The 23,947-nt window shown below is 39.4% G+C and overlaps 3 protein-coding genes across 6 annotated transcripts in view; 2 read left to right on the top strand and 1 right to left on the bottom strand.

The window, feature by feature from the left end:
• Positions 1-4,039: 4,039 nt before the first annotated feature.
• On the bottom strand, positions 4,040-7,937 carry polr1d (RNA polymerase I and III subunit D). The gene is made up of 5 exons (XM_044040897.1): positions 7,719-7,937; positions 6,724-6,821; positions 6,312-6,388; positions 5,110-5,192; positions 4,040-4,305 (listed from the first exon to the last, which is right to left on the bottom strand). The coding sequence occupies exons 1-5, from the start codon at positions 7,755-7,757 to the stop codon at positions 4,258-4,260; spliced, it is 345 nt and encodes a 114-aa protein (XP_043896832.1). The 5' UTR covers positions 7,758-7,937; the 3' UTR covers positions 4,040-4,257.
• Positions 7,938-8,350: 413 nt separating this feature from the next.
• Positions 8,351-13,467, top strand: sybl1 (synaptobrevin-like 1). 2 transcript variants are annotated; one of them, XM_044040895.1, is made up of 8 exons: positions 8,351-8,484; positions 8,883-9,060; positions 10,153-10,210; positions 10,638-10,775; positions 10,898-10,988; positions 11,265-11,332; positions 11,413-11,505; positions 12,602-13,467. In XM_044040895.1, the coding sequence occupies exons 2-8, from the start codon at positions 8,915-8,917 to the stop codon at positions 12,665-12,667; spliced, it is 660 nt and encodes a 219-aa protein (XP_043896830.1). In that variant the 5' UTR covers positions 8,351-8,484; positions 8,883-8,914; the 3' UTR covers positions 12,668-13,467. The 2 variants fall into 2 exon arrangements, with proteins under 2 accessions (XP_043896830.1, XP_043896831.1); XM_044040896.1 differs by having other exon boundaries at positions 8,847-9,060.
• A 124-nt stretch (positions 13,468-13,591) lies between these two features.
• Positions 13,592-23,947, top strand: part of mtus1a (microtubule associated tumor suppressor 1a) — a 30,611-nt gene continuing 20,255 nt past the window's right edge. Inside the window, exons 1-4 of one of the 3 annotated variants that reach the window (XM_044039471.1) lie at positions 13,592-13,980; positions 18,986-21,106; positions 21,337-21,559; positions 23,391-23,594. In XM_044039471.1, the coding sequence (XP_043895406.1) occupies positions 19,088-21,106; positions 21,337-21,559; positions 23,391-23,594 (2,446 nt within the window). In that variant the 5' untranslated portion in view covers positions 13,592-13,980; positions 18,986-19,087. Of the gene's footprint in view, positions 13,981-15,421; positions 17,132-18,985; positions 21,107-21,336; positions 21,560-23,390; positions 23,595-23,947 lie in introns of those variants that run through there. The other 2 variants (XM_044039470.1, XM_044039472.1) reach the window with 2 other exon arrangements.

Below are 23,947 nucleotides of genomic sequence, written 5' to 3'. Positions count from 1 at the left end.
TTACTGACTGACACTGACTTCACACACAAAACAAACAGATCAATGTCATAACTTGCCTTATGCTCTCAGTGAAAACCATTTGGAAATCCTTGACCGGTCAAAAACGCCGATCAAACGTGCAGGAAACAATTAATCACAAACTATCGGAGGAATGGTTTTCTCCACTCGGTAAAGATGCTTCTTGGAAACCACGCTGTAGAGAACATTATGTCAATTATCAGTGGTTATTGTATTTCTCTCTTCCGTCTTTGTTGTGGTTTGCTTGTGAGGTTCAGTGCCTGCGAATCACAGAAACCCAATTAGTAACACTGGCTGTGGTTTGGTCTGAACTCCAATCACACAGACGTGATGGTAGTCACAGAATGAGAGCATGAGATCAAAGACTTGCTGCTGCATTGATAAACATCAGTGTCTAAAAATGCAAGGGTAAAACGAGTACACTGATAAAATAATCAGAGCAACAAATCTATAGCTGACAGTTTTACAAGAGCTGCACGTGGATGTTAAAACACTGAAGAGAGATTGCTCAAGACAAGTGTATTGATAAAAATCAGCTTTAAGGAAATCCACTTCATGTGCTGAACTAAACTTAGATTGAAATGCCATCAGCAATATGTTTCAAATAAAAGCTGCAACTTCAACTCCACTGTAAATTCACAGCTTCATGACAGAGGGACATTTAGGACCAAACCACATTACTGCAGGGCTGTAAATGCTTATGACCACATCTTTTTGAAAGTATTGCGCTCATGCTTGTTTGTGTTTTTACACGAGACGAGTTTTGAGCCCGAGGATTTTTACACAAGCATGTTCTTACAAAATCATTCTGTAGTTTATATCCTTTTCTTCACAGCCATAAATGATTCACTGCTGATCACACTTTATTTAACTGACGTTATTGAAAGAAAGCATCTTCTTTTTTTTTAAACTTACAAATCATGTTTCATTAAAGTGTTGCCATAATTTGAGCCACATACACAGAATCTGATTTTGCAAAGGTTTATTTTCTGAAGCACAAGCTTTGTTTAATCCATCTTCTACCACTTTATCCTCCACATGAGGGTCGTGGGGCGCTGGTGCCAATCTCAACTGACATAGGTCGACAATACTTTGCCAAGGCTGATTAAAAAAATTAAAGTCAACCAACTTTGTCATTAGTACAAAGAATAAGTGTCAGCTTCAGTTGAGACTGTTTATTTTGACGGATATGAGTCACAGCCTCTTTTTCGTCAAACTGCTCCTTCCCCACAGAGGCAGCCCTGCGTGAACATGTGATAGACAGAGGGATATGATTAACCCACTCTTTATTTACACTTCTCCTCCCTCAATTTCCTTCTCTGTCTTCTTTGCACTGTAAGTCCCACATTCCTCTGCTAATGAGAACGAACGTTCTAGCTCCCACTTCTTCCACCACTTGTCACTCGTGGTTTCAAAGATGAAAGCAATTTGGTGCTTGAGAGACTGCACACTTTAGATTTGGACATTCTTCAAACACCGACATGTGAGATGGATTGTTCTAATTAAGGGGAAAAAAAGTCAAACAAAGAGGAATTGGATCGGATTTAAAAAGAAATAGAGAAAATACATAAATAGACCCTTAATTCTCACAATAAAACAGATTAATCAAAGATGGAAGCAGTGAGATTATGGATGAAGACATTTCAAACCCAATAATAAGGCAGCAGAACCAAAAGGTTTTTTGGGGACATGAAGGGCATAGAAGATGTTTTTGATAAGAGAATAAAAACAAATATAAATGTTGCTGCCTGATAAATGTGCTGACTAAGATGATAAAATCTTCAAAAAGAACTTGTGAGTAAAATTTGGGGGAAATTTTTTGTTTGTTTTTTGAACCCCAGAATAAGTCTTTTATCTTTATGTCTTTGGACGATGTGTGTTTTTACAATAGCCCACAATGGACTAAACATCATTTGAGTTATGATGATAACTGAAGGCTACAAAGATTCTTGGAAGGGGAGGGTGAGGGATATTCAGCTTTAACATGCAACTTCACACATAAATGTTACTGAATTTATAACACTCTACCTTTAAAATGCTCCCCAGTGTCGTTTTGAGATTTATTATTCAGCAAAGCCTGACACAATGTGTCCTAAGTTTACTATTATGTCTTTTTTTGTTAGTGAGTTTATAATAATACACTATTTACTGCACGGCTGCATGAAACTGCTGTGGCTTTGTTTTACACGCGACTCACACAGACGCGCGACGGGTGACTTGAAAAAAGTAGTTGTTTTCAGTGTAACTGAATCATTTGAATCAGTTCATTAAAACTATTAGTTCAGCACTTCCTCCATGACCGAAGCACAGTTTGTGATGCAGCTCGCAATCAGCAGTGCTGTCACTAAATACACCAGACTCCTCGGTTAAATATTGAGATTTTAGACATTTCCCTGGTAATTGTTGGAGATGAACCCACATTTTTAGGATTGTTATGTCTTTTTAATTGCTCGGCTTGATTCTTGTGTAGGACGTCTCCTCCTGTGACAGCACTCTGAACAATCATTGGCCGACAGTCTGACGACGTCACGCATAGTGTCACCTCAGCTCGCGTGGAACCTCGCCAGATGTTTCCACTATGCTAGTGGAAACGCGGCTGTGCCGAGGCGAGGCGAGCGGGTGGAAACACGCCATAAAGTTCATTTTGACACAGGACACAATTCACCAAACATGTATTAGTACTAGTAGAAGTAATAGTTAAGTGTGAGGTCTACAGAAGTGTTAAGTCAGGGATTACTTACATTATTCATAGATAGAATAGATATAGATAATGCAATAAGTCAAGAACATAGGAGAATAAAATGTAATCCCTATGTTGAGCTCACTGAGACAATAAAATTGATGTTTTTGCCCAGCATTTGGTATTTGTTACAGACTCATGTTGAAATAACAAGAAAACATCCCAACAAAGGAGAAATTAAGATATTTCATTACTGAGTAAATGAAGAAAAGATGTGTAGAGCACATAATGGTAACAAGTCATTTGTGGATCAATGTAACTGTGAATACATGTACATGGTTAAATATTGTGATTTAACTCTGTGATTTTGAGAGTATGTGTGCTCTTGTATCTGACTTTGCTTTAACAATTTTGGATACAAGCCATAGGGGGGATGCATCTCCATGTGCTGCCCCTGTGCTTTTTTAAACAAGGGAGCAATTTCCTTTGAAAAAGCAACACAATAAACACATACTTCCACCAACACTAACCCCCAGATCATTACCCATTCACAGATGTGAGCAGTACAGTATGTGTTTTCGCAGAAACTGTTGCATTACAAGGGAGTCTTTGCGCAATATTGTGCACTTTAATGAAGAATACACATGGTGAACCTATGGCTCCCAGGACACCTTTTATTTTGGACATCCTCACTGATGGGAAACATTAAGGTTGAAAGTGAGATGTGTTATTATAACCTATGTTTGGCTTAAAATGGGTGGAGATGTGAGTAGAAGTTTTTAGACTCATCCCAGCTGAACTCAACAGACCAAACACAGAGGGAACTGAAGTATCACATGTTCAAAACTTTCGCCACAAGGAATTCAAGGAGCTCAGACTTCCAGGAAATCAATCATTTATAATTGTTTTGGGCTTGTCTGAAAGTAAATACCTACAGGTCAGAGATTCAGACAGCATTATTCACTATATGCCTAACAAGAATAACTGGATTTATTTTAACTGGAAATTAGCCCCGTTTGGTGCTACGTTCAGCATCTACAAATATTTAAAAAATAATGAAAATTCAGTGTAGCTGAATTTCTTTAAAGGTTATATTTCACCATCTAAATGTATTCAATGTGGGGACTCTGAAATGCATGTAGATGTGAATGTAACTGTGAAAATGTTTTCTCTAAGTTGACCTCAGTGCTCCGTAAGGCATGAAATGGAGTAAAAAAAAAACACCCCAATGATTGGTCTCAACATCAAAGTGACATTATATAGGTCAAATGGCTCACCATTACAAAATATTTCCATCAACAGGAAAATGAAGGTGTTAGAAATCACAACTCAAAACAAAGATTAACACCAGAGGAAACATTTATTAGATCAATAACCAATTTGAACATTATACAAAAAGAAACTGTACAATTGTTTGAATGCAACCTGATCAAACGTGTATATAACGCGACACACTATTCTCATGATAGTCAAAAACACAAAAATAGGGATGAAATCAAAATAATACATTTTTACAGTTTGAATGAGCTTCTGTCTGATGGCTCAACATGTGATGCTCTTCATTCCATGGGTTTCTCCTGCCTCTCTTTGAACTCATTTACTCTCGCCTGGAAGAAAATGACAAAAAATGTTGTTTAAGTTTTAAGTCTACTTTTTTTTACACTGGATTACATTGTAAAAGCAACCGGGGAACCCAGGGTTTCATCACACGACAAAATATTTTTCACTTGACAAATTCAAAAGTTGGCATTTCACAAGGAGGTCAAAGATCCCACGCCATTGTCTGAACATTTTATAGAAAATACAAAGGTAGATGGGACGTGAACTGAGACATGCACATGTATGTATGTGCAGTCATTTGCACTCAAAGAAAGATAACTTTATAAACTCAAGATAACATAATCTCAGACCGTTTACATAACGTTAGATAAAACTAATCCCTGTGTTGGTCAGACTAAAACCAGACTTTTACAAGACATCCGAACATGTCAGTCATGCTGATATTGTGCTAAATTGAATTTCTCGTAGCTGCACTAACAACCCCAGATAATGCAATTGGGAATTGAATTGAATAAGTTTTACTGGACCCAAAATGGCACCAGGCATAATGCACATGCTCCACAGTTCCCGACCCTTGAGTTTAACCCAGTAATAACAGAGGACGCCGAGACACAGAAGACACCAGCAGAGATAACATACTGGTGGAAGTTAATGGATGGGAAGTGATAATACCGACAAGCTGAAAAGTGGGGGAATATCACCATCTAGTCCAGTGGAGGCAGACACACCTCATTCAATAAATCTATGTCCCACTCGTGTTTGTATACTGGGACAAGAACAGTAGTAGCTACAACAGTAGCCTAAATGTGCATGGATGGACACATCCTGACTGAAGATGGAGGCAGACTTACCTGAAATGTGTTGAGAACATGTTGACAAACATCACTGAGTTCAGTCAAACCTCGACGCAGAGGCTCAATGGCTGCAACTCCCCCTGAAACACACAGCAAACATCTAGTAAGAAACAGTGAAACATCACTTTATGCTTGAGTGTCCTTTTTTAATGCCAATCTAATTGATTACTCAAAAAACGGTTGTGCTTAAAATAAAAGATGGACCATTAATGTTCTTCACTGAGGTCATGGTGTGGAATAATAACTCTGTTCATCGCAAACATCCACCAAAGTAAGTGAGACGACAGGAAGACTTTGTGTCCCTTTTTTCCTGGCCAAAATAAATGCAATTTAACATTATTTCGAGTGTTGTGAGAATATCCTTTTAAACATGAACGTAAATGAACTACACTTTCTGTGCATACTCAACTCTTATTGAGTTTGTATACATAAGCTTTTCCACTGAGTGGCATCTCAAAAAAGAAATCACTGGGACTGTATGTTTATGAGCTACGCAGCATTTTTAGGTCACACAAGTGAAATATTTAAGATGAATGATGTAAATTCACCATGATTAACTTATTGTGAGTGTTTTTTTATTGTGATGCACAATAATATCATGGACTGTCCCATCCTAGCCAAGCAACAACCAGTGGTTGTTGTGGTGGTTGGTCAGTGATTGTTCTCAACAGCAGACAGACATACGTACCAACAGGAAAAAAAAAAAGTGGAAAGCAGCATTTTCCTGGTGTCTACAAGGTAATTGTGTCTTGCAGTAATGAAACTGAGTGGAGTGGCCTTCCAGACAGTCAGAAAGTTAGTCCAGCAACAAAAAAACAAGTTGTTTACCGATTCTTTTCATGTGATAGAGCTGCTGATATCTGCTGGCTCTTTATGCATTTCTATCTAACAAGGCATGTGGTTATAGTCCTCTGTGGACATGAACAAGGGGCGTGTGTGTGTGTGTGTGTGTGTGTGTGTGTGTGTGTGTGTGTGTGTGTGTGTGTGTGTGTGCATGTGCTGTCCTGAAAATCTGCTACTGGCTTTTCTTGTGCAGCTGAGTGGACAAAGTGAATGCACCAGACTTTGAGTAACATGTTTACGTGTTTGTGAGATGGTCTGGAAATAGTGATTCTCATAATGTCCCACAAACATTCTTATATTTAAACAGACCTGGGTTAAATTAAGGTGACATAATCATGAGGCGTAATTTCTCTCACCTCGGGTCTGAATACGAAAGTTGATCTTGGTCTCAGATGGGTGGGTGATGGTGTAGCCACAAAAGTCCACATCCGGACTAACACAAAACAGGAAAGCAAAAGTGACACGTGTTATCAAAGGACCATGGGTGGCTGTGTGATAAGAAGTTTTCCACAGTCAAGCCTGGACTGATCCAGCAAATATGGAGAAAATAAGCAGAAACAAATCTGTTTTTGATGAGGTTACTGCACAAGGGTCAAAATGACAACCAAAAGAAAAACATCAGCTGCACTCAAACCACAAATAGCAAATTAAGCCTCAATCATTCTCTTTGTACTTCAAATATAAATACATGCTGGAGAGGAAAGTGGAAAAAAAGTCACACCTCATGGCTGGGTCATTCTGACTTTAAAAGAAAAGAGAAACACTAACTTTTTCATGATCATATATCTGACGGAGTTGCCCAGTGTATGATCTTCATCATGCAGCACAAACGTCACACAGCCTTCATCGGCACCATCAGCCTGGACCTGAAAAACAAAAAAAAACAAAAACATGTATTGACAGTGGTGTAAAGGTTTTGTTATTTTCGCCAAATAGTGAGAACGCAAGTGTAATACCATTGCAGACCTGTGACAAGATATTCAGAAAACATGCGATAACTTTGTTGAATATGGCAAGGACGATAAGACTTTTGACAAATAAACAAATGTTGAAAAATATGCTTTGAATATCATTCTGCATTAGACACAGGTGGCGAGTAACGTGCTATATTGGAAAAAACTGAACTTACAACCACATAAAAAAATGCTTTAAACAAGTTCAATTTCTGATAAATGAAACCAAGCCTTGTCTTGCAACATAGTAGGTGTCTTGTTATTCAAGTATTTTCCTAAATCTTCTGATCTGTGAGAGGCACTTGATACAAAACTGAAAACATGGAATGCTACTGTTACTCCTCATTGCTTAGTTAAGAGTTGTTGTTTATTTGCAATATTTTGTGAATTTCTCTGTGAGATGAATAAAGTATCTATCTATCTATCTATCTATCTAGGAGGACTGGGGTCCAATTCAGTGAAAGACTGCCCCCCAGTGGAGAAACACAGAATCAGCTATGGACTGAGGAAGAAGCAGATGTAAAGAAACTTCATCACTTTACAGGAAGCACGTTGGAACATAGCACCACTCATCATGCGAGTCCACAGCTCAGGCCGCGGTGAAGATAAATGGGTTGACTGTACGTTGAGAATCATGAGTAATAATCCTGTTTTCTCAAAGCGAGCTACAGTAGCTTTGCACGTGGTCGAAATGCTGCCTTAGGCTTTTTTTAACACGAGAATTGTTTTCCATAAAGAGTGTGATAACGATAAGGTGATGTTGTATGTTAACATTATCATACAATTACACTGAGGACATATTCTTCTCACCATTTCCAGGACTCGTTTCTTTTCGCCCTCTTCAGCCATGCTTCATAACCCGACCCAGTCCGTCAATACAAAGGTGGTGTCGTTTCAGCCCTTACTGTTGTCGGACAGGCACGAAAAAAGAGCGTCATGGAGTTTTCTACAATCCAAAGTGGGGTTTTCTTCTCTTTTCAAGAATGTACAAACAATGATAATAAACCGACAGACTGTGATTATGGCTGTAGAGAGTAGTCATTCACTTCATACACTGTGAAGTTATCAAGACATGCACAATCGTCACATAGCCTATTTTTTCGAGACAGACATAATTATAAATAGACATTACCATAATTTAAAGCATTAACAGTAAATTAAAAACATTGCTGTTTCATTGTGAAGGTCTGGTGACTCTTATTTTAATGGTTGTAATGTAGACGGGGAGTGTTGTTAACCTGTCAGACCATAACGGGGGCTAAACAACACACGTACCTCCAGACTGTCGCCATAGCTTAATGTGAGGATGAAAACATGTGACGTCATGACTATTTAACAGGAAGATGAAAAAATGTAGTTCAAACTAAAGCGATACAGGATGAGTGAAGGGCATAGGGATGTTATGGGAACTACATTACCCAGCAGCAGATCGTTAACTGGTTTCCGGTCTGCAGGTCTCGCTGATTTGCATTAGCAGAAGTCAGTCGGAACGGATTAGCTAGCTCGCTAGCATCTGAAACGTCTTTAGATGCGGGAGTTTCCGCTAAATTAGCTCCTGTGTATAGCGCACTTTGAGGTATTGGAGTTTTTTTATCTTAAGTCGGTGTTAGGTGTCTTTTCTCAGTAGTTAGAAATGTTACATTTCACTGTGTTGACGAGCAGCCATTTGTATGACGCCTTTATCTCTATTGGTCAACAACATTGTAACTGGTTAGCGTGTTTGCATGCATTAATCTGGCTTTCGTTTGCTCGTAACCTCGTCGCCGTTGAACCCTCTACATATGGTCGGTTTAATGATTACCGCTTTTACTTTGTCCAGTATTACGCGCATTCACACCCGATTTCCCATTTATTTTCCAAATGTCTGAAACATCACTACCAAATGTCTCTGCTCTCCACTGTGCTCTTATCCTTCCTGTTTGTTTGTGGCTCTACCAGTAACATCGCGCTGGTATATTGTTCTTCTGTTGTCAGCAAGTGTTAGAGCTGAAAGCCCATCGGTTGCCATGGCAATCCTTTTTGCTGTGGTGGCTCGAGGAACCACCATCCTGGCCAAGCATGCATGGTGTGGTGGGAACTTCCTGGAAGTAACTGAACAGATCTTGGCCAAAATCCCCTCTGAGAATAACAAACTGACCTACAGCCATGGCAGGTAGGACATACGAGCACTGACACACGGACATTACAAAAGAGACATATGCAGACATGTGACATGACAAGTTTAAGTGCAACATAAAAGCCTAATGCAGTGTTTATTTGTACCATTTTGGGCTGTCTCAGCATGAAACAATTGTGGTATTTTATTGGTCATGGCTTAGGTGGTGGTCATATGATTTAATGTGAGTGAGGTTCAAAGATGCCGATTGTCATTGTCTTGTAAACTAATCTGCAGAGGTTTTCTGAAAGTGTCAGACAAATGGAACATTCAATTATCTACTGATTAACTTGACATGGCCAGATACCTTGGAGGTAAAACTGGGTCAGTTATGACCTGGTCATAACTGGGTCCATATTCTCCTCCTCTGTCATCTTCTGTTTGGATTATTTTCTGCACACATTAAAAGAATCATTGCCAGAGCACATTTCATTTTGCTGTGTTCTTTATACCACTAGTGCATGCTGAGGATGTTTTATCTTCTGTGCTAACTTGCGTCATAGCCTACTATTCAACAGGTGTTATCATTGTACAGTGTAAGTACATACAGTACATGAAGCCTGATGTTGTGACAGCTCTTCTACTGTTAATTCACTTGCTAAACATTTCAGACATTCAGGTAATGAATAAATATTTATCAAAATCAGATGATAATTGGTTTACAGTGAATGTGAATACATTGCTGTTGACACGATCAGTGATGTCTACAGGTTAAAAAGATTTTCAGTTCCTTGATATGTTCTGTGTGGACTGTCGTATAATAGAACAAGTCTCAAGCTCTTGGGCACTCAAATATATAAGCTCACAGAAGTTAAGCCACAGCCACAGCCTAAAACAATAAAGTAGCATCACATGTCACAAGGATAAAGTTTGATGTTGCCTGATTCAGATTCACAACTAATGCAGTTTACTTTTATGGCCCCCTTACTAATGGTTACTTCAAGTTAATGTTTACCGAGACATTTTTAGGTACCTTGAATGTACTGTAAACAAATGACAGTTCAACTGTGTGCTTTCAGTTGTATTTATTTATATAATTAATTAATTTATTTATTTATTTAACAATTTACTTTCTCTTTTCTTTCTCAGCTATCTCTTTCATTACATCTGCCATGACAGAATCATATACCTGTGTATTACCGATGATGTAAGTATACCATTGGCTCAGATGTCAATCCAATATTTGTTAAATTATATTGTATTTAAAGCAGGCTAGCTGTAAAAGCTCACAGCACCTCAAAATAGCATTATTCTACAGACTAGGGCAGAATTTAAGACAACTACTTTATTTACTTTATTCCTTAAATTGAATAGACAAAAATTTAGAAAACAAAGTGTAAGTCTGAAATGTGAGAAGTTACTGCAGTGTTACTGCTAGGTTATAGACAGGTTTAGCCTGTGTTTGTGTTCACACTATATTCACATATTTGTCCTCGAACCAGTTACACTCACAACCGTATACTCACATTGTAACAGTATAGAACAGGCCTATTTTAATGTCACCAAATCATTGCACTAGTATTTTTTTACCAATATGATTCTTAAATACTGTCATTTACTATTGTGTGTCACAGGATTTTGAGAGATCACGTGCATTCAGCTTCCTCAGCGAAGTCAAGAAGCGTTTTCAGACTACATATGGGTCTCGAGCTCAGACTGCTTTGCCCTACGCCATGAACAGTGAGTTCTCCTCAGCACTGGCAGCTCAAATGGTGAGTACAAGTGTGTGGAGCAACATGAGGTTTGTGTGACTTAACAAGATACACAAAGTATTATGAAATTCACTTTTCACTTGTTTTTTCTGACCTTTCTTTGTTTTTATCCCTATTTGTAGAAACACCACTCAGACCCACGGGGTTCAGATCGTGTCACGGAAAGTCAGATGCAAGTGGATGACCTGAAGGGCATTATGGTCCGCAACATAGGTCAGCTTCTTAAGCCTCTTAATACAGGGCTTTAAGGAACATAAGGAACATACTGTATAAGACATTGCAGACTTACTTGTTATTTTTGATTATTTTATATTAAAATGGAATCAGATTATGTCCAAAAACAGAATATTGTAATACAGAAAATTCTATTTAACTGCAGGATCACTGCTTCAACCATTTGTCCAGGTTAAACCACATTTTAATGTGACACTCATCATTACAGTGATGCTTTTGTACCAACTTAACTTTGACCCACTTTGTCTTTTACAGATTTAGTAGCTCAGAGAGGAGAGAAGCTGGAGCTTCTGATTGACAAGACTGAAAATCTAGTCGATTCAGTGAGTTTAATGGCCTGTTTTTTTGCCATCTTCAATGCATTTTGTTTGTCACTGATTTTTTTCTCTCTGACTTCTTGCAGTCAGTCACATTTAAGACCACAAGTCGTAACCTTGCTCGAGCCATGTGTATGAAGAACCTCAAGCTGACTGTGGTCATTGTGCTGGTGTGCCTGGTGAGTACAGGAAGTGGTATTAACTGGCAAGAAGGTTATTAGCAGGAAGAAAATATAAACCTACTGCTGTAGCCAGGTTCATCTATTATGAAAATTATTCACACTGTTGTTTGACTTACTGAAAACATCAGTCTTCAAATCAACATCAACAGCAATTTCCCTCAGGATAAATAAAGCTTGCCAAAATCCAATTCAAGTGGGATTTTTGTTATTTTGTCTTATCAGCATTCATTTTCAGTTAAAAGTCCTTGCGGTGCATGCAGGTTTTTATCAGCTTTGGCTCTGACCGGCATTGCTGGGAACTCTGCTGGGACCTGGGTGAACATGCCAATTTCTTCTTTGTCTTCATTTTTGGCCCCAGTTGAAATTCCTGCATTATTTGCTCACAACTCACTCACTCACTCATTCATCTTCTGGCTGTTAGTGTGTCAATTAGCCAGAAATATTTGCAGCAAACCTTACTTTTTGAGAGTTGCGGCTCGTATAATAAACCTAGTGTCTCGTAATAGACCTAGCAATGTCAAGATGATATCTTCAAGGAGAGAACTAATGTAAAAGATAACCATAAACAAAAAAGTACTTTTTTACAACTTGTTTTATCTCATGATTCAGATCAATTGAAAGCAGTTACAAGGTCAAAAATATACAAAATAATAGCCAAAGTAACAGTTTATCAACAGTGTTGTTGTTGTTTTCTTCCGGGCAAGTTTGTGATGGCACAATTCATGCAGGGGTGAAAAAATACACTGGCTACCGGAATGGTGTTAATCACCCTGTTTAACGGGTTTGTAAGTCAGGAGTATGCCTGCTTTTTTAACATTAAATTACATGTCATTTAGCAGACGTTTTTATCCAAAGCGACTTACAAGGGAATTGAGTTACAGCCTGCCAGGGGTGGAGTTGAACCGGTCACCATGATGTCTCTGCACACACGGGTACCGGTCTTAACCACTGAGCCACTCCACCCCTTATGTGTCAAAGAGTCTTAAATGGAATGGTCAGCCTTTTGTCATTGACTAGAGGACATCCTCCTCTCCTGCATTGTTCACTATGAGTTGAGCAGGAAGTTAACTTTTTTTCTGTGGGCTCTTTGCAGGTTGTGCTTTACATTATTGTCTCTGTTGCCTGTGGAGGCCTCCGCTGGCCCAGTTGTGTCAAATGAGTGGAGAGCATGCGAGAGATAAGGATGAGGGGGAGAAGAACCTGTACAACTCTGCCTGCCAATGGACACAAAAAGAAACACTGCTCTCATTGCTTTACTCCTTAAGCTTCAACATCATTGGAAGACACGTGAAGCTGCACCTCCGACTGCATCTTTCCTTGACCCTTCTTTGATAGTGTGCACATTAACTTGCTTGCTGGAGAGGGAGTCCCACTTCATACCCACACTAATCAGCAGTGTGACCCAAAACTGATGTGGAACAATAATCCAATAGTCTTATTCTAGTCTGATACATTCATCCTCCCTTTTACACTTAGTGGCCTCATGTATCAATTTGTGATACTGTCCTGCACACGTTCATGTAATTAATCACTTCAGACTTAAACCAGTGTGAACCACAAACACAACACAGACTATTTAACACAACAGATGGAGTATATGGATTGCCTGGTTTACATTATATTTAATACAAAGCACAGCAGTGTCATTGAAAGTGGATGTACAACATTTCTGCAGATAAGACCATCACAAAAATAATGTACAATTGTACATTGGATTGATATTATTGATTCCAAGACATAATCATTTGTTTAAATTGAAAGAGATCTCTTTGTCTTTCATGCCTGTGGATTTCACTGAAGACTTGATTTTGCCTTTTACCTCTAGTTTGCCCATATGTCTCAGTGCACTTTTACTACATTGTACATAGATTTTGCTCCTTGGCATCATATAGTTTATAATCATGTAATTATTTAATTATTGTACATTCAGATTGAAATAATAAACTATGATGGTATCAACTGGTTTTCTCCGGCTTCCTCCCACAGTCCAAAAACATGCAATATGGGGATCAGGTAAATTGGTCACTCTAAATTGACCGTAGGTGTGAATGTGGGGGTGAATGGTTGCTTGTCTCTATGTGTGTGTGGATGGATGGATGGTATCAACTGGTTGAAAGACTATAGGCATTTTATTTCCTCGGGTTGCACATGTAAGCTAAACTGAGTTCATTCAACTCACCTCATTGAGTCAAAGTCCATGTAAATATTGTCAAGTTTAGAGCGGGACAGTGTGAGTGAGCTGTGTCCAGTCAGCTGTTTGACTGACAGGTGAGTGTGAGGATTGTGTTGTTGATGCTTGGAAAAACAGCGACCAGGTGGAACAATTTCGTTCATTAAGGGCTCACTACAGCGGCGCGTTCTCGTCACTGCTGCGCGCTCATGTGTCAGGTTTCAAGTGTCGAGTTATCAATAGCCACCTGTGCACTTCGTGAATGTAATATCCTAACGTGTGTTTTCAACCTTCTACAGACGGTAAGACCGAGACATGGTTTTTTTTTCTCACATTACTTGCCTACTTTTCTTGTAGACTTGAGGCGCGAAAAGTTAATTTGTGTCCCCGTCACAAGTTTAACGTTAGCACTAAACCCAGTTCTTGTTGTTCTTGCTAGCCTGGTAACTAACACACGCTAATTAGCTGTCAATTGCTGATTAACTTTAGTCCGCCGCTGCTTGGTGTCCTCCTTTCCTTTCGTTAGACCGTTGGCCGTGGAATAAAAACAAAGATAAAAGGATAATATGACATCACATTAATTAAAGTCTGTGAAAGTGAAATTACACAATATTTCCAAAGTCGAGGAGTTCTGACGGAGTCTCCCTCAGATTTAAGACTAAAGTTTGGAACGGACGACAGAGCCTCACCTGATAGAGCAGCTCTGACACATAGTCCGGGGACAGGCCTATTTTAGACAAAACATCTCGTTCTACAGAAATGTTCAGGAGCCAGTGGAGAGGAGGTTTGGTTGATGAGATGTCAAAAAAAGTAAGAAGCCTCGCTGCTGAGTTGTAACAGTTACAGGCGTGAGAGTAATTTAATGCATATCAGAAAGACATGACTTCCATTCAGTTGTGAGAAAATTAATACATGCATTTCTTTTTCCAGGTCCGCGTATGTGTAGATGCTGTAAACAACATGGCTTTTAATAATGATATTGTTGTACTATTTTATTAATAGGGCTTTGTTAAACCTCAGATATTGCAGTAAAAATAGTTTTATGTGTACAAAATGTGCTAGTTATTTTGCTAATTGTTGGGATTCTCTGGTCATTGCAAAGTATTACATGATTATGATTTTCTTCCTTGTATTACAGGAACACATTTCTCTCTGTATTATTATTTACTTTTCATTTCACGGCTGTCATACATTTAATGGCTGGTTCTGAGACTGTATTATCTGATCCATCTTTTTGAGACATTCATCCTGTTTGGTTTTTTTCCAGCACAATTTTTCAGAATCTCTGTTCTGGTCCTAGAATTTCGTTGCTCGCTGTGTTTGAAACCATTTATGGACTCCGAAGAGGGTTTTCTTGGCTATTTGTAGCTGTATCCTATGTTTACTCCAGATATGATATACCTAACTGAGAAGATGGATATGCCTTGCACCGGGATTACCTATCACCTCATGCCAAGTGTTTGTATGGCAGTGATGCAGTTTGATCAGGGTTGCTAATTATAAATACTCTACTCTCAATCTTTTGAATTATGATCTTCAATTCTAGTTTCAGATATTTACATTTTTATGTAGTATTAATTCAAGCTTATAAAGTGTGCAACAGCATTCAGATTACTTCAAATCAGATGCTGCCTCTCTTGAATGCAGGTGAATTACAGATATGTTGAAATATGACTTGTCAGTATTAATTATAGATATCTAAATGGGGTGTATAGCAATAAAATGTTGCTTGAAACTGATCATCAACATAATTAGAAAAATGTAAGAATCCTCTATGACATATTATTGCATCTTTAATGAAACCCCACTAAAGATGAGAAGTCTTTTGCAGATTCACAACTTTAGTGTTTGAGGGTATGAGAGTATATTTTCACACATTTTGGCTCGAGGCTGGACAGGCTTGACATAATTTGGTCCTTGAGGAAATGTAATTGGGGACATCTGCTGTAAGATACTAAAAGATCATACATCTGATGTTCTTATGCTTTTGACTAACTGGCACATGGTGGCAGATAGCCTTTTCTATTTCTTCTTGCCAGATGACACTAACTAATATTCTGACATTTGAACAACAGTGTTGTCCCATTCTTGTAACTGGGCTCATTGTTGTGGGGTATGTCTCCCTGTTTACAGAGGGACAGTTTTGTCCCTGTGGTATGCTGGCTGGATTCCCTGTTTGACCTGCTGTTCCCCAGCCGTAGTGTGGGGCAACTCTGTGCTTGGGCTTTTGATGCATCCCCTGCTACTCACAACTGCCCAGTGTGTGATACTTATATGTCCAGTCATCCATGCAAAGACAAGGGTAGGCCATTCAAGTCGCCCTGCATAGAGCCCGAGGGGTCCCAGAAATGCTTCTATTGCTTCTGGCTTTTGAATTTTAACATTATAAATCAGTTTAAAGATTTTGAGAACTTGTTAAAATCACATTTTTGATAGTTAATTTGATTTGATTACATTTGGCATTGTTTGACTCTCAAACCATCAGGTAGGCTCATTAAATTAAAGAATTTACCATTACAGTGCCATGATTTACATGTTGTCTTGAGTCAAGATTAGACTTTAGTTCCCAGGGTCAGGGGCCTTGTATAGATTAGGCAGAAATAGCATGGGTCTTAGGGGTCTTAGACTGTGGTGTCACAGAACTGCTGTAGTGTCAGGATCAAGTGTCAAGCTGTTTGTGTACAACATGAGACCATGTTATCATACAGTGACATCATCAGTGAAGGATTTGAGAGAACTTATTAGCCATACCACTGCACTGCAGAGTGTGGTGTGATCATAGTGTAATACTGACTTGCACCCAGGCCTCTTGTCTTTCTGCTACCCTTTTCACTTACTAAATATTCGTCTGATCCTTTCCCTCATAAAAGAGGCACTGTGGTTGCTTGGCAACAATGAATGCCAACTCATTCTGGTAGGCCATGGCCACTCCCCCTCCACTGGGCTCGGCAAGGATAAAGTAACATGTTGCTTTCTTTCTTGCTTGCTCCCTCTGTAAACTTGGGAGTGGAACTCTATACTGTGCTGGACATTGACAGATTTGCAGAGAGGATGTGCAGTAAAGTCACGCTAGGACATGCAAACTTGTTGGAGAGTGTTAATCAAGTGTTGCAGTAGGCCTGGAGGACATAAACATAGAGAAAAAACACGCCTTCAGAGGGGGCACCCCCATTCAGGCTGTGGTGTTACTGATGCACGGTTGACTTTGTACACGAGGAGGAATGAGCACTGGGATGGAGGCTCTTGATGTCTGGCTGAAGCTGGCTTGCATACCACGAGCTACTCAGTTGGCTGGATTTAGTGCTTTGGAAAGGAAACCAGTAATGAGATTGTCTCTGAAAGAGTAGAGTGGTCCGGGTGAACCTGCAAAAAGTGAAAAGGAAGCAGCACTGCTGACTCTCGAGGCATTTTCTCCCTCACTGCCATCATTGATTGAGGACAGCAAGAGAAAAGGTATTCTTGTAGTTCATACACTAGTAATGTGTTTTGTTTGTTTTTGATTCATTTTTAGTGAAAGGTAATATAGACTTGCTCAAAAGTGTATTTTTCCTTTTGTGTCTTTGTGTTTATAGCTTGGTTCACTCTGTATTTTTCCACAAAGTTCTGGTTTTTCACAAATGTAGTTCTTTACATAATACACTGTATCGGGTCTTATTTTAAACACTAACATCAGTGCGCTGCATCAACATTTTATGTGTGATGCAAGATACTGCAGTGTTCCGGGAGTGACTACTATTGCAAAGGTTCAGTGTGCACAGCAGTTTGCCAAGCCTCTGTTCTTTGATTTTAAATGTTGTAGTGTGCAGTAAGGTGTGTGTTGTTAAACAAACCTTTTATTCATTCAAATTTGGACTGTTGGCTGAATTGATAAACGTACGGCTACTTTTAGCTTATCAACAGTGGTTGGTAAAAGTAAGGCAGGTTGCTATATTTACATCTGGTCTTTATTGTGGCATGTTTTTCCGATCAGAATGGGCATTATCATTCATTGTGAAGTTGTCAGCTAGATATCATTGTAAATGGTAAAGGACCAATATTATTATTTATTTGAGGACATGTTAATGTTGTCTAATATTATAAGGCACAGCCCCAAAAAGGACTGGTGTATTTCTAATCAACATTTTTGAAATGCAAATGCTTAGAGATAATGCCAGAAATGCCTGCAACATAGGAATTTCTAGTTTTGATGTTTGAGTTCTGTATTCCTAAGGCAATGTGAATTTGCTATTATATATGATATGTAATATATATATGTATGTCATATACATGTGTCAGACTTTGCTAAATGTCATATGTCATTCATAGGTCATGTTGAAAACGTGTAGCAGTGGAAATTGTTTTTTAAAGGTGGTTGAGATTTTGACCTAGAAAGAGTTGACACTTTTTGGAAAATTTTTGGAATCTCAGCAGCTACAAGTTTTCTGAAGTGAATACAGGTGTGGTGTATGTGGAGTATTTTTTTGCATGTGTATTAGCAAAGTCCTCCTGTCCATCTTTCCTACACCAGCGCATTCTGTCAGATGAAGTCCCCATTAATCGAAACAAATGGTGCTATTTCATTCACTTTGTGAGAGCGACTATAACTGGGTCAGATTGAGCTATGAAACCGTTTGTGGTCAGCTAGTTGCTCTAGAAAAATGTGGAGGTTATTGATTATTCTGCCCAAGTTTCTCCTCAAATGTTAAGCTTCATTATCTTAGATGATTTTTAAATTAAGATTGAATTCTATCCACAAACTGGAACATATTCAGACTATTAGTGACTTGATACCTTACTCTCTTGTGGTTCGTACCACAATACAGCTTTTGTTGAAGGAAAGCAGTCTAGCCAGCTTAAGAAAACACAATAAAACTGCATTTTTACTTCTCATGCCAAACATATGTTCTTAACTTGGAATAGGAAATGTGATTGCTGATCTATCCTGATATTTAAGCTTTTATGAAACCATAATAAAAAAAAGCAGCATTAAAGACTGTATGTTTTCTATTCACACCCTGCTCTGATGTGAGGTGCACACCGTAGAAAAAAATAGTTAAAACTCAATTAGCTTTAGAGAGCAAACAGATATTTAGAAAGCACATAGAACAGCTTGGAGGTAATTTGAGACTGACCCTGATCAACTTTGTAGTTTAACTAAATTACTAAATTAAATCATAGTTTCCCTCTTCTGATATAATTACCAGTGTCAGCTCAACAACATTTTACCAGATCAATGCCAAACCTTTGTCTCAAAAGAAATCATTTGGGCTTGTTTTGTGAAATTACACACAGTTACAAAATGTAACCCTTTCTCTTTTTTTTCCACAGATATTCATGCCTGGTCATCAAATTCAAGTGCTTACATTGCTGCTAGCAGAATGTGAAGTTTTTTAGAACTACAGAAGTAGGCAAAGTCCTGCTGAAACTAAAATGTCTAATAAGACCTTCACCATGTCTACTGACCAAGTTAGGAACACAGTTCCTGCACCTCACAGAGGCCTGCAGCTGGGCCTATCCCCTGAGAGTTATGACAGCAACTCATCCATGTCCCCGTCACCTGACTCCAACAGTAGTATTTGCAGCCCGAGTGACAGTGAAGCCAATGGTTCCCCTGACATCAACATGCTGGAGTGCTGCCTCAATGATAGTCCCTTTGTGGATAAACCTAATATCTCTCCACAGGGTAATGTGCTATGTAGTTTGAATTCAAATCTAAATGAAACTTACATTGCAACATCTGTCAATGGTAGCCTAAATGTTTGGAATAAAAACTTGAGTCTGTTGAGCAGCCAAGAGACGGGATCAGAAAAGTACCACACATTTAGTGAGAACATGGGGGATTGTAATAACACTCCAGTGACCTCGCCACACTCTGCTGGGAGGGAAAGCCACCTGAGTTCATGTAAAACCTCTTGTAGAGAATCCACTGAGCACGATTGTTGCTCCCTCAGTTCTGGTGAAATGGTGATGAGGAGGAACAGTTTTTGTCTGGATGACCAGTCACTATTGGTAGTCTCTTCCCTGGACGAGTCATCAATCTCTCCAGCTGCCAGCCACCAAGCATTACCTGCTGAATCTAAACTTCTATCAACCACTTTGCCTGATGTCTGTGAAACGTCTCCAGAAAGAGTCATGAAGGAAAATGTGGGTCTTGGCATGACTTTTATTCAGGGAGACAACTGTGAACTCCCCGCTGAGGAAAATGACACTGCAACATGTAACTATCTTGCAGCTCTGCCAAGTGAGAATGAAGGTGGTCTTTTCATGACCTTTGTCTGTGAAACATCTTCTACAGACAGTGGTCATTTTATTAATACTGGAGCAGAGTTGTTGGCCCCTTTCTCTTTAGCAGTTACACCAGAACAAGGAAACCCCTTTGTGTCCACTCTTTCAGCAATGCAAGAAATGGGCAAGCATATTCATACTTCCACTCCAGTACAAACCATTGACAACAAGATACCCAGTCTTCCCTCATTTTCAGAGTCTCCCTGCACTGGCACTGTAAGCAGTCCAGGACTTCACCCTGTTAAGCAGCAGCCGGACTCTGTGAGTCCTGAACACCCTTTGGTTACAGTACTGCCATGTTCAGCTACCAAAGTCAAATCAATGGAAATTAAGAAGTTTCCTAAGTCAAATTTCAGTAATGTAAAATCCAGAGTCCTGACAAGAGCTATTAATCATATTACTGTTCCAGGCCCTGCTTTACAACACAAACCATCACGTATTCAAGTTAATTTGACCAATGAACACACTGATGCACTTAGAGCAACAGCTATTCGGATTAGTCCTGCCAAAGTGAAGAGCAACAATGCAATTGTCTCTCCTGCCCTTAAACTTGTCAGTGACACTCAGAAACGAGTAAATACAGGAGCAGCCAACTTATGTGTGAAAATGGTACCGTCACATGGGCACACTGCTGTAAATGGACAGGTCAAGGGTAAAGCATTCCCATTGGACCACCAGACAGCTGCTAATAAAAATGCTTCCGCTCTCCAAACAAGCAACACCAGCCCTGAAATGAAGCAGGCATCCTCAAGCCAAGTACCAGACAACCCAGCACATGATGCTGGCAACCAGACCGTCTGTTTGTCAACCTTGAAAAAATCCCTTGAAAAAATAAATCCCAAACCAGCTCCAAAGAAGGGCATATTAAACAAAATTGGGGTCAGGTCAGGCTCAGCTTTAAGTCAGGACAAAGCTCTTGTCCATAAAACACGGCCTCGCTGCTCATCAGAGAGTTCATCTTCAACTAGGCCACCCAAAGAGAAGAAAACAACTTGGTGGTTTTCAAAAAGCTTTTCCATTCCCAAAGTCGACAGCCACCTTGGCCACACCAAAACCAAAGGAAACCAGACCTGCTCTTCCCAGAATAAACACAACGCACAAGCTGACACCTCAAAGGAACCTGTTGATAACGCTGCCAGAGCGGTGAAGAAAATCAGCTTGTTGGTGAGTGTGGATTTAAGATTTAGAAAAAAAAAAAAGTTATTTTTACAATATTCTTTTCTTGCTAGTCATATTCTGTGAGATGCATCAAATATTTTCTTGGATGCACTGCAAAAAAATGTTTTAAGAATGGGGCGCATCAAGATTTGGTTGAGCTTACATTTCTTGTGTTGATGGCTGTTAAAGCCAATTGCAGAGCTGAGTATCAAAGTTACATGTTGCTGTCATTGCAGGTAGAGTCCAGGTCATCGACAGCAACAGGAGACCCACAGGAAGACAGTAAGAGCCGATTCTATATACGACCATCTCCTAGACAAACAAGAGGAGCACCACCAGCTATCAGTCAAAGTGCTGCAACTCTGTCAACTAGACCAAGGCAGTTCACCCTAGGCAGGAATGAGTCCAGGAGCTCCAAAGCTATTGCGACACCCCAGTCCAAACAGAAGGGCATTACAGGTAGGTTGATGTGGTGACCTGAAATGTCAGTTAATAAACACCAACCCTAGGGCACGATCAACCCTTAAATGTTCTATGACCTGACTCATTAAGCAGTGAGCAAATGATTCCTTCATTTGATTTGATTTGAGGGAATTACATGATCTGTTCAACCATTTGTGTGATAGAAACAAGCACAGTAGAGGACTTGACCATTCACATGCTGGGCCCAAAAATTCATGAAAAACATGTGGAAGAAGCCAGAAGTGTTTTTATTTGAGGGGTTAAGGGTTCTGTTCCAGTTGTGTCATTTGTTACTAAGCAGCCAAACATGGGAGCTGCTGAGATGACCAACACTACTGAATTAATACATTAATCTTAGAAAATGTCTAGAAATAAAGGCACAGCAAAGACAGTGTACATTTCAATTGACAAACATTTTTGACACGTTTACTAGTTTGTGTTCAGCATTTCAAATATAATCAAAACAGCAATACAATACAATCCATTAATATGCAGTATCTGTGTTCCATCAAGACATGTTATCTTGAATGGTTTAGGTCAGACCTGGGCTTTTTATGCATCCCTGTCCGGCCCGTGGTATGACAGTCATAAGTATTTCCGTATGCTGCGCATGGAATACAACTGGGTTGCTTTTATTTGCACAGCGACGGGTGACCCATGGCCCCCTAAAAATGTCGGCTCACGTTAAAAAAATAAGTTAATTCCAAATGGCACGTTTTCAACAAGACATTGACTGCTAAATATTTCTTTACAGGCGTCAAATGTAAAGCCGTGTGCTTAGTTTGTGGTACACAAGTCGTGTTTAAGGATTACAATCTGAATCGCTACTACGTGACCAAACGCGAAGAGCGTTTTCTGATGAAGAGCGCACAAAGGAGTCGGAGGCAGCCTATTTCAAAGACTGCACTACACCACAGTAGTATAGTATTCATTATATAATATAGTAATTTGATGTTTTCAATAGAGTTGGTTAGTAATTGTGTTTGTATGCTGCCCAAATTACACCCAAACAATACCTTTTTTTTTTTAGATAAAAGGGATAGAATTAAATTGAAATTAATTGAAATTTGGCCTGGCCCCTGGGGGAATGTGGCCCCTTGGAGAAAATAATTGCCCCCATTTTAGGTTGTAGTAAAGTCTCCCCATCAGAGGGTGTCATTGATCAGTCTACTTAAGACCTACTGCTGTGCTGATGAGCTCAGCTTTCCACAGGAACAGAATACAGATGTCACCTCCGCTCTCTTGTCCAGGTCTTGGGGATAAACAGCCAACTCCCTCTGTCTGACTGCTTTTCATAGTAAGAGGGGTCCTGGTGAAGGAGGGGGACTCTTCCTCTGATGGGAAGCCATCTGTACCAGTGGAAAAGGAAGGGGAAGGAAAGGGAGGTTTTGCGCTAAACCAATAGTGTCAAAGTCAGAACACAATGTTTGAAAAAAGTACAATGAGCACAAAAGTGCTCTGACTAAAAAGACAATCCACTGGAGTCCTTACTTTTGCTTAAATCTTTGATAAGCTTTGAACATGTTAAATGTGAGGAAGATGGGTAAGGTTTTTTGAATGGCTGAAATTGGATGCATCTAAACTCGGGAATTTTTTTAAATATTACATGGCCAATTAAATATTGGTATATAATGTTTTATATGCCAAATGTGTCGCAGTATAGAAATGTAATTTTCTCTAAAACGCCTCATTGGCTTGTTTGTTATGCTTGAAATAGTACAATGTTTGTGATCAATACACCACTGAATGTTTGTTCTTGTTAGTTTTAGGCTTTTTATGCTACATAATAATGAACTCTGATGGGTGTTTGTGCTTCATTTCTTCTCAGGTAGTCAGAAAAGAGACCCATCTCTTGAAAGTATAAAGCCCAAGCCAAATGGATCTCAACCTCCCAAGACTCCTACTCGCCCCTCTCTTATGGGGCCTCCCCCCACTCCTGCTTCTAGACCACGCAGGTCACTGGAACCATCCAGGAACGTCCCTGAGGCCAGTGTTCACAGTGAGCTGAGTGAAGGCACTGGATGTACTAAAGGTGAGCCTATCAGGAATATACATTGTTTTTACAAATGCACTGGTCAGTCCCCTAGGCTGAAAATGCATGCATGCATTTCCATTATGGCTTTTAAGGGCATATCTTTAAAGGGGGGCAGTTGTTGACCCATTTTAGGGCTATACATCTCCCCTGAGGCAAATCTCACTAATAATAAACCACCAAGGCAGAGCTCAGATTTTTTTCTGCTCTTTTGTTTGTTTTTTTTACTTTTGCATTTGCAAGATATAGTGTGTACCATTTAGGAGAGAGTATTGGCAGAAATTGAAGATGCTACCCATTAAGTATGTCATAAGTTTTAATGTACAGCACTGAGCAAAAGTCTTAGATGTAAA

This window comes from Solea senegalensis, linkage group LG12 (assembly GCF_019176455.1).
Source record: "Solea senegalensis isolate Sse05_10M linkage group LG12, IFAPA_SoseM_1, whole genome shotgun sequence".
NCBI classification, from domain to species: domain Eukaryota; kingdom Metazoa; phylum Chordata; class Actinopteri; order Pleuronectiformes; family Soleidae; genus Solea; species Solea senegalensis.
The sequence above is the reverse complement of the archived record's forward strand: the minus strand, read 5'-3'. Positions and strand labels throughout refer to the sequence as shown.

Coding starts and splice junctions, on each gene's coding strand:
- sybl1 (XM_044040895.1), top strand. CDS start 8,915: ATGGCAATCCTTTTTGCTGTGGTGGCTCGAGGAACCACCATCCTGGCC. Junction 10,989..11,264: donor CATTATGGTCCGCAACATAG/GTCAGCTTCTTA, acceptor TGTCTTTTACAG/ATTTAGTAGCTCAGAGAGGA. Junction 11,506..12,601: donor TCATTGTGCTGGTGTGCCTG/GTGAGTACAGGA, acceptor GGCTCTTTGCAG/GTTGTGCTTTACATTATTGT.
- polr1d (XM_044040897.1), bottom strand. CDS start 7,757: ATGGCTGAAGAGGGCGAAAAGAAACGAGTCCTGGAAATG. Junction 6,822..7,718: donor AGAAACGAGTCCTGGAAATG/GTGAGAAGAATA, acceptor TTTGTTTTTCAG/GTCCAGGCTGATGGTGCCGA. Junction 5,193..6,311: donor CTTTCGTATTCAGACCCGAG/GTGAGAGAAATT, acceptor TGTGTGTTTCAG/GGGGAGTTGCAGCCATTGAG.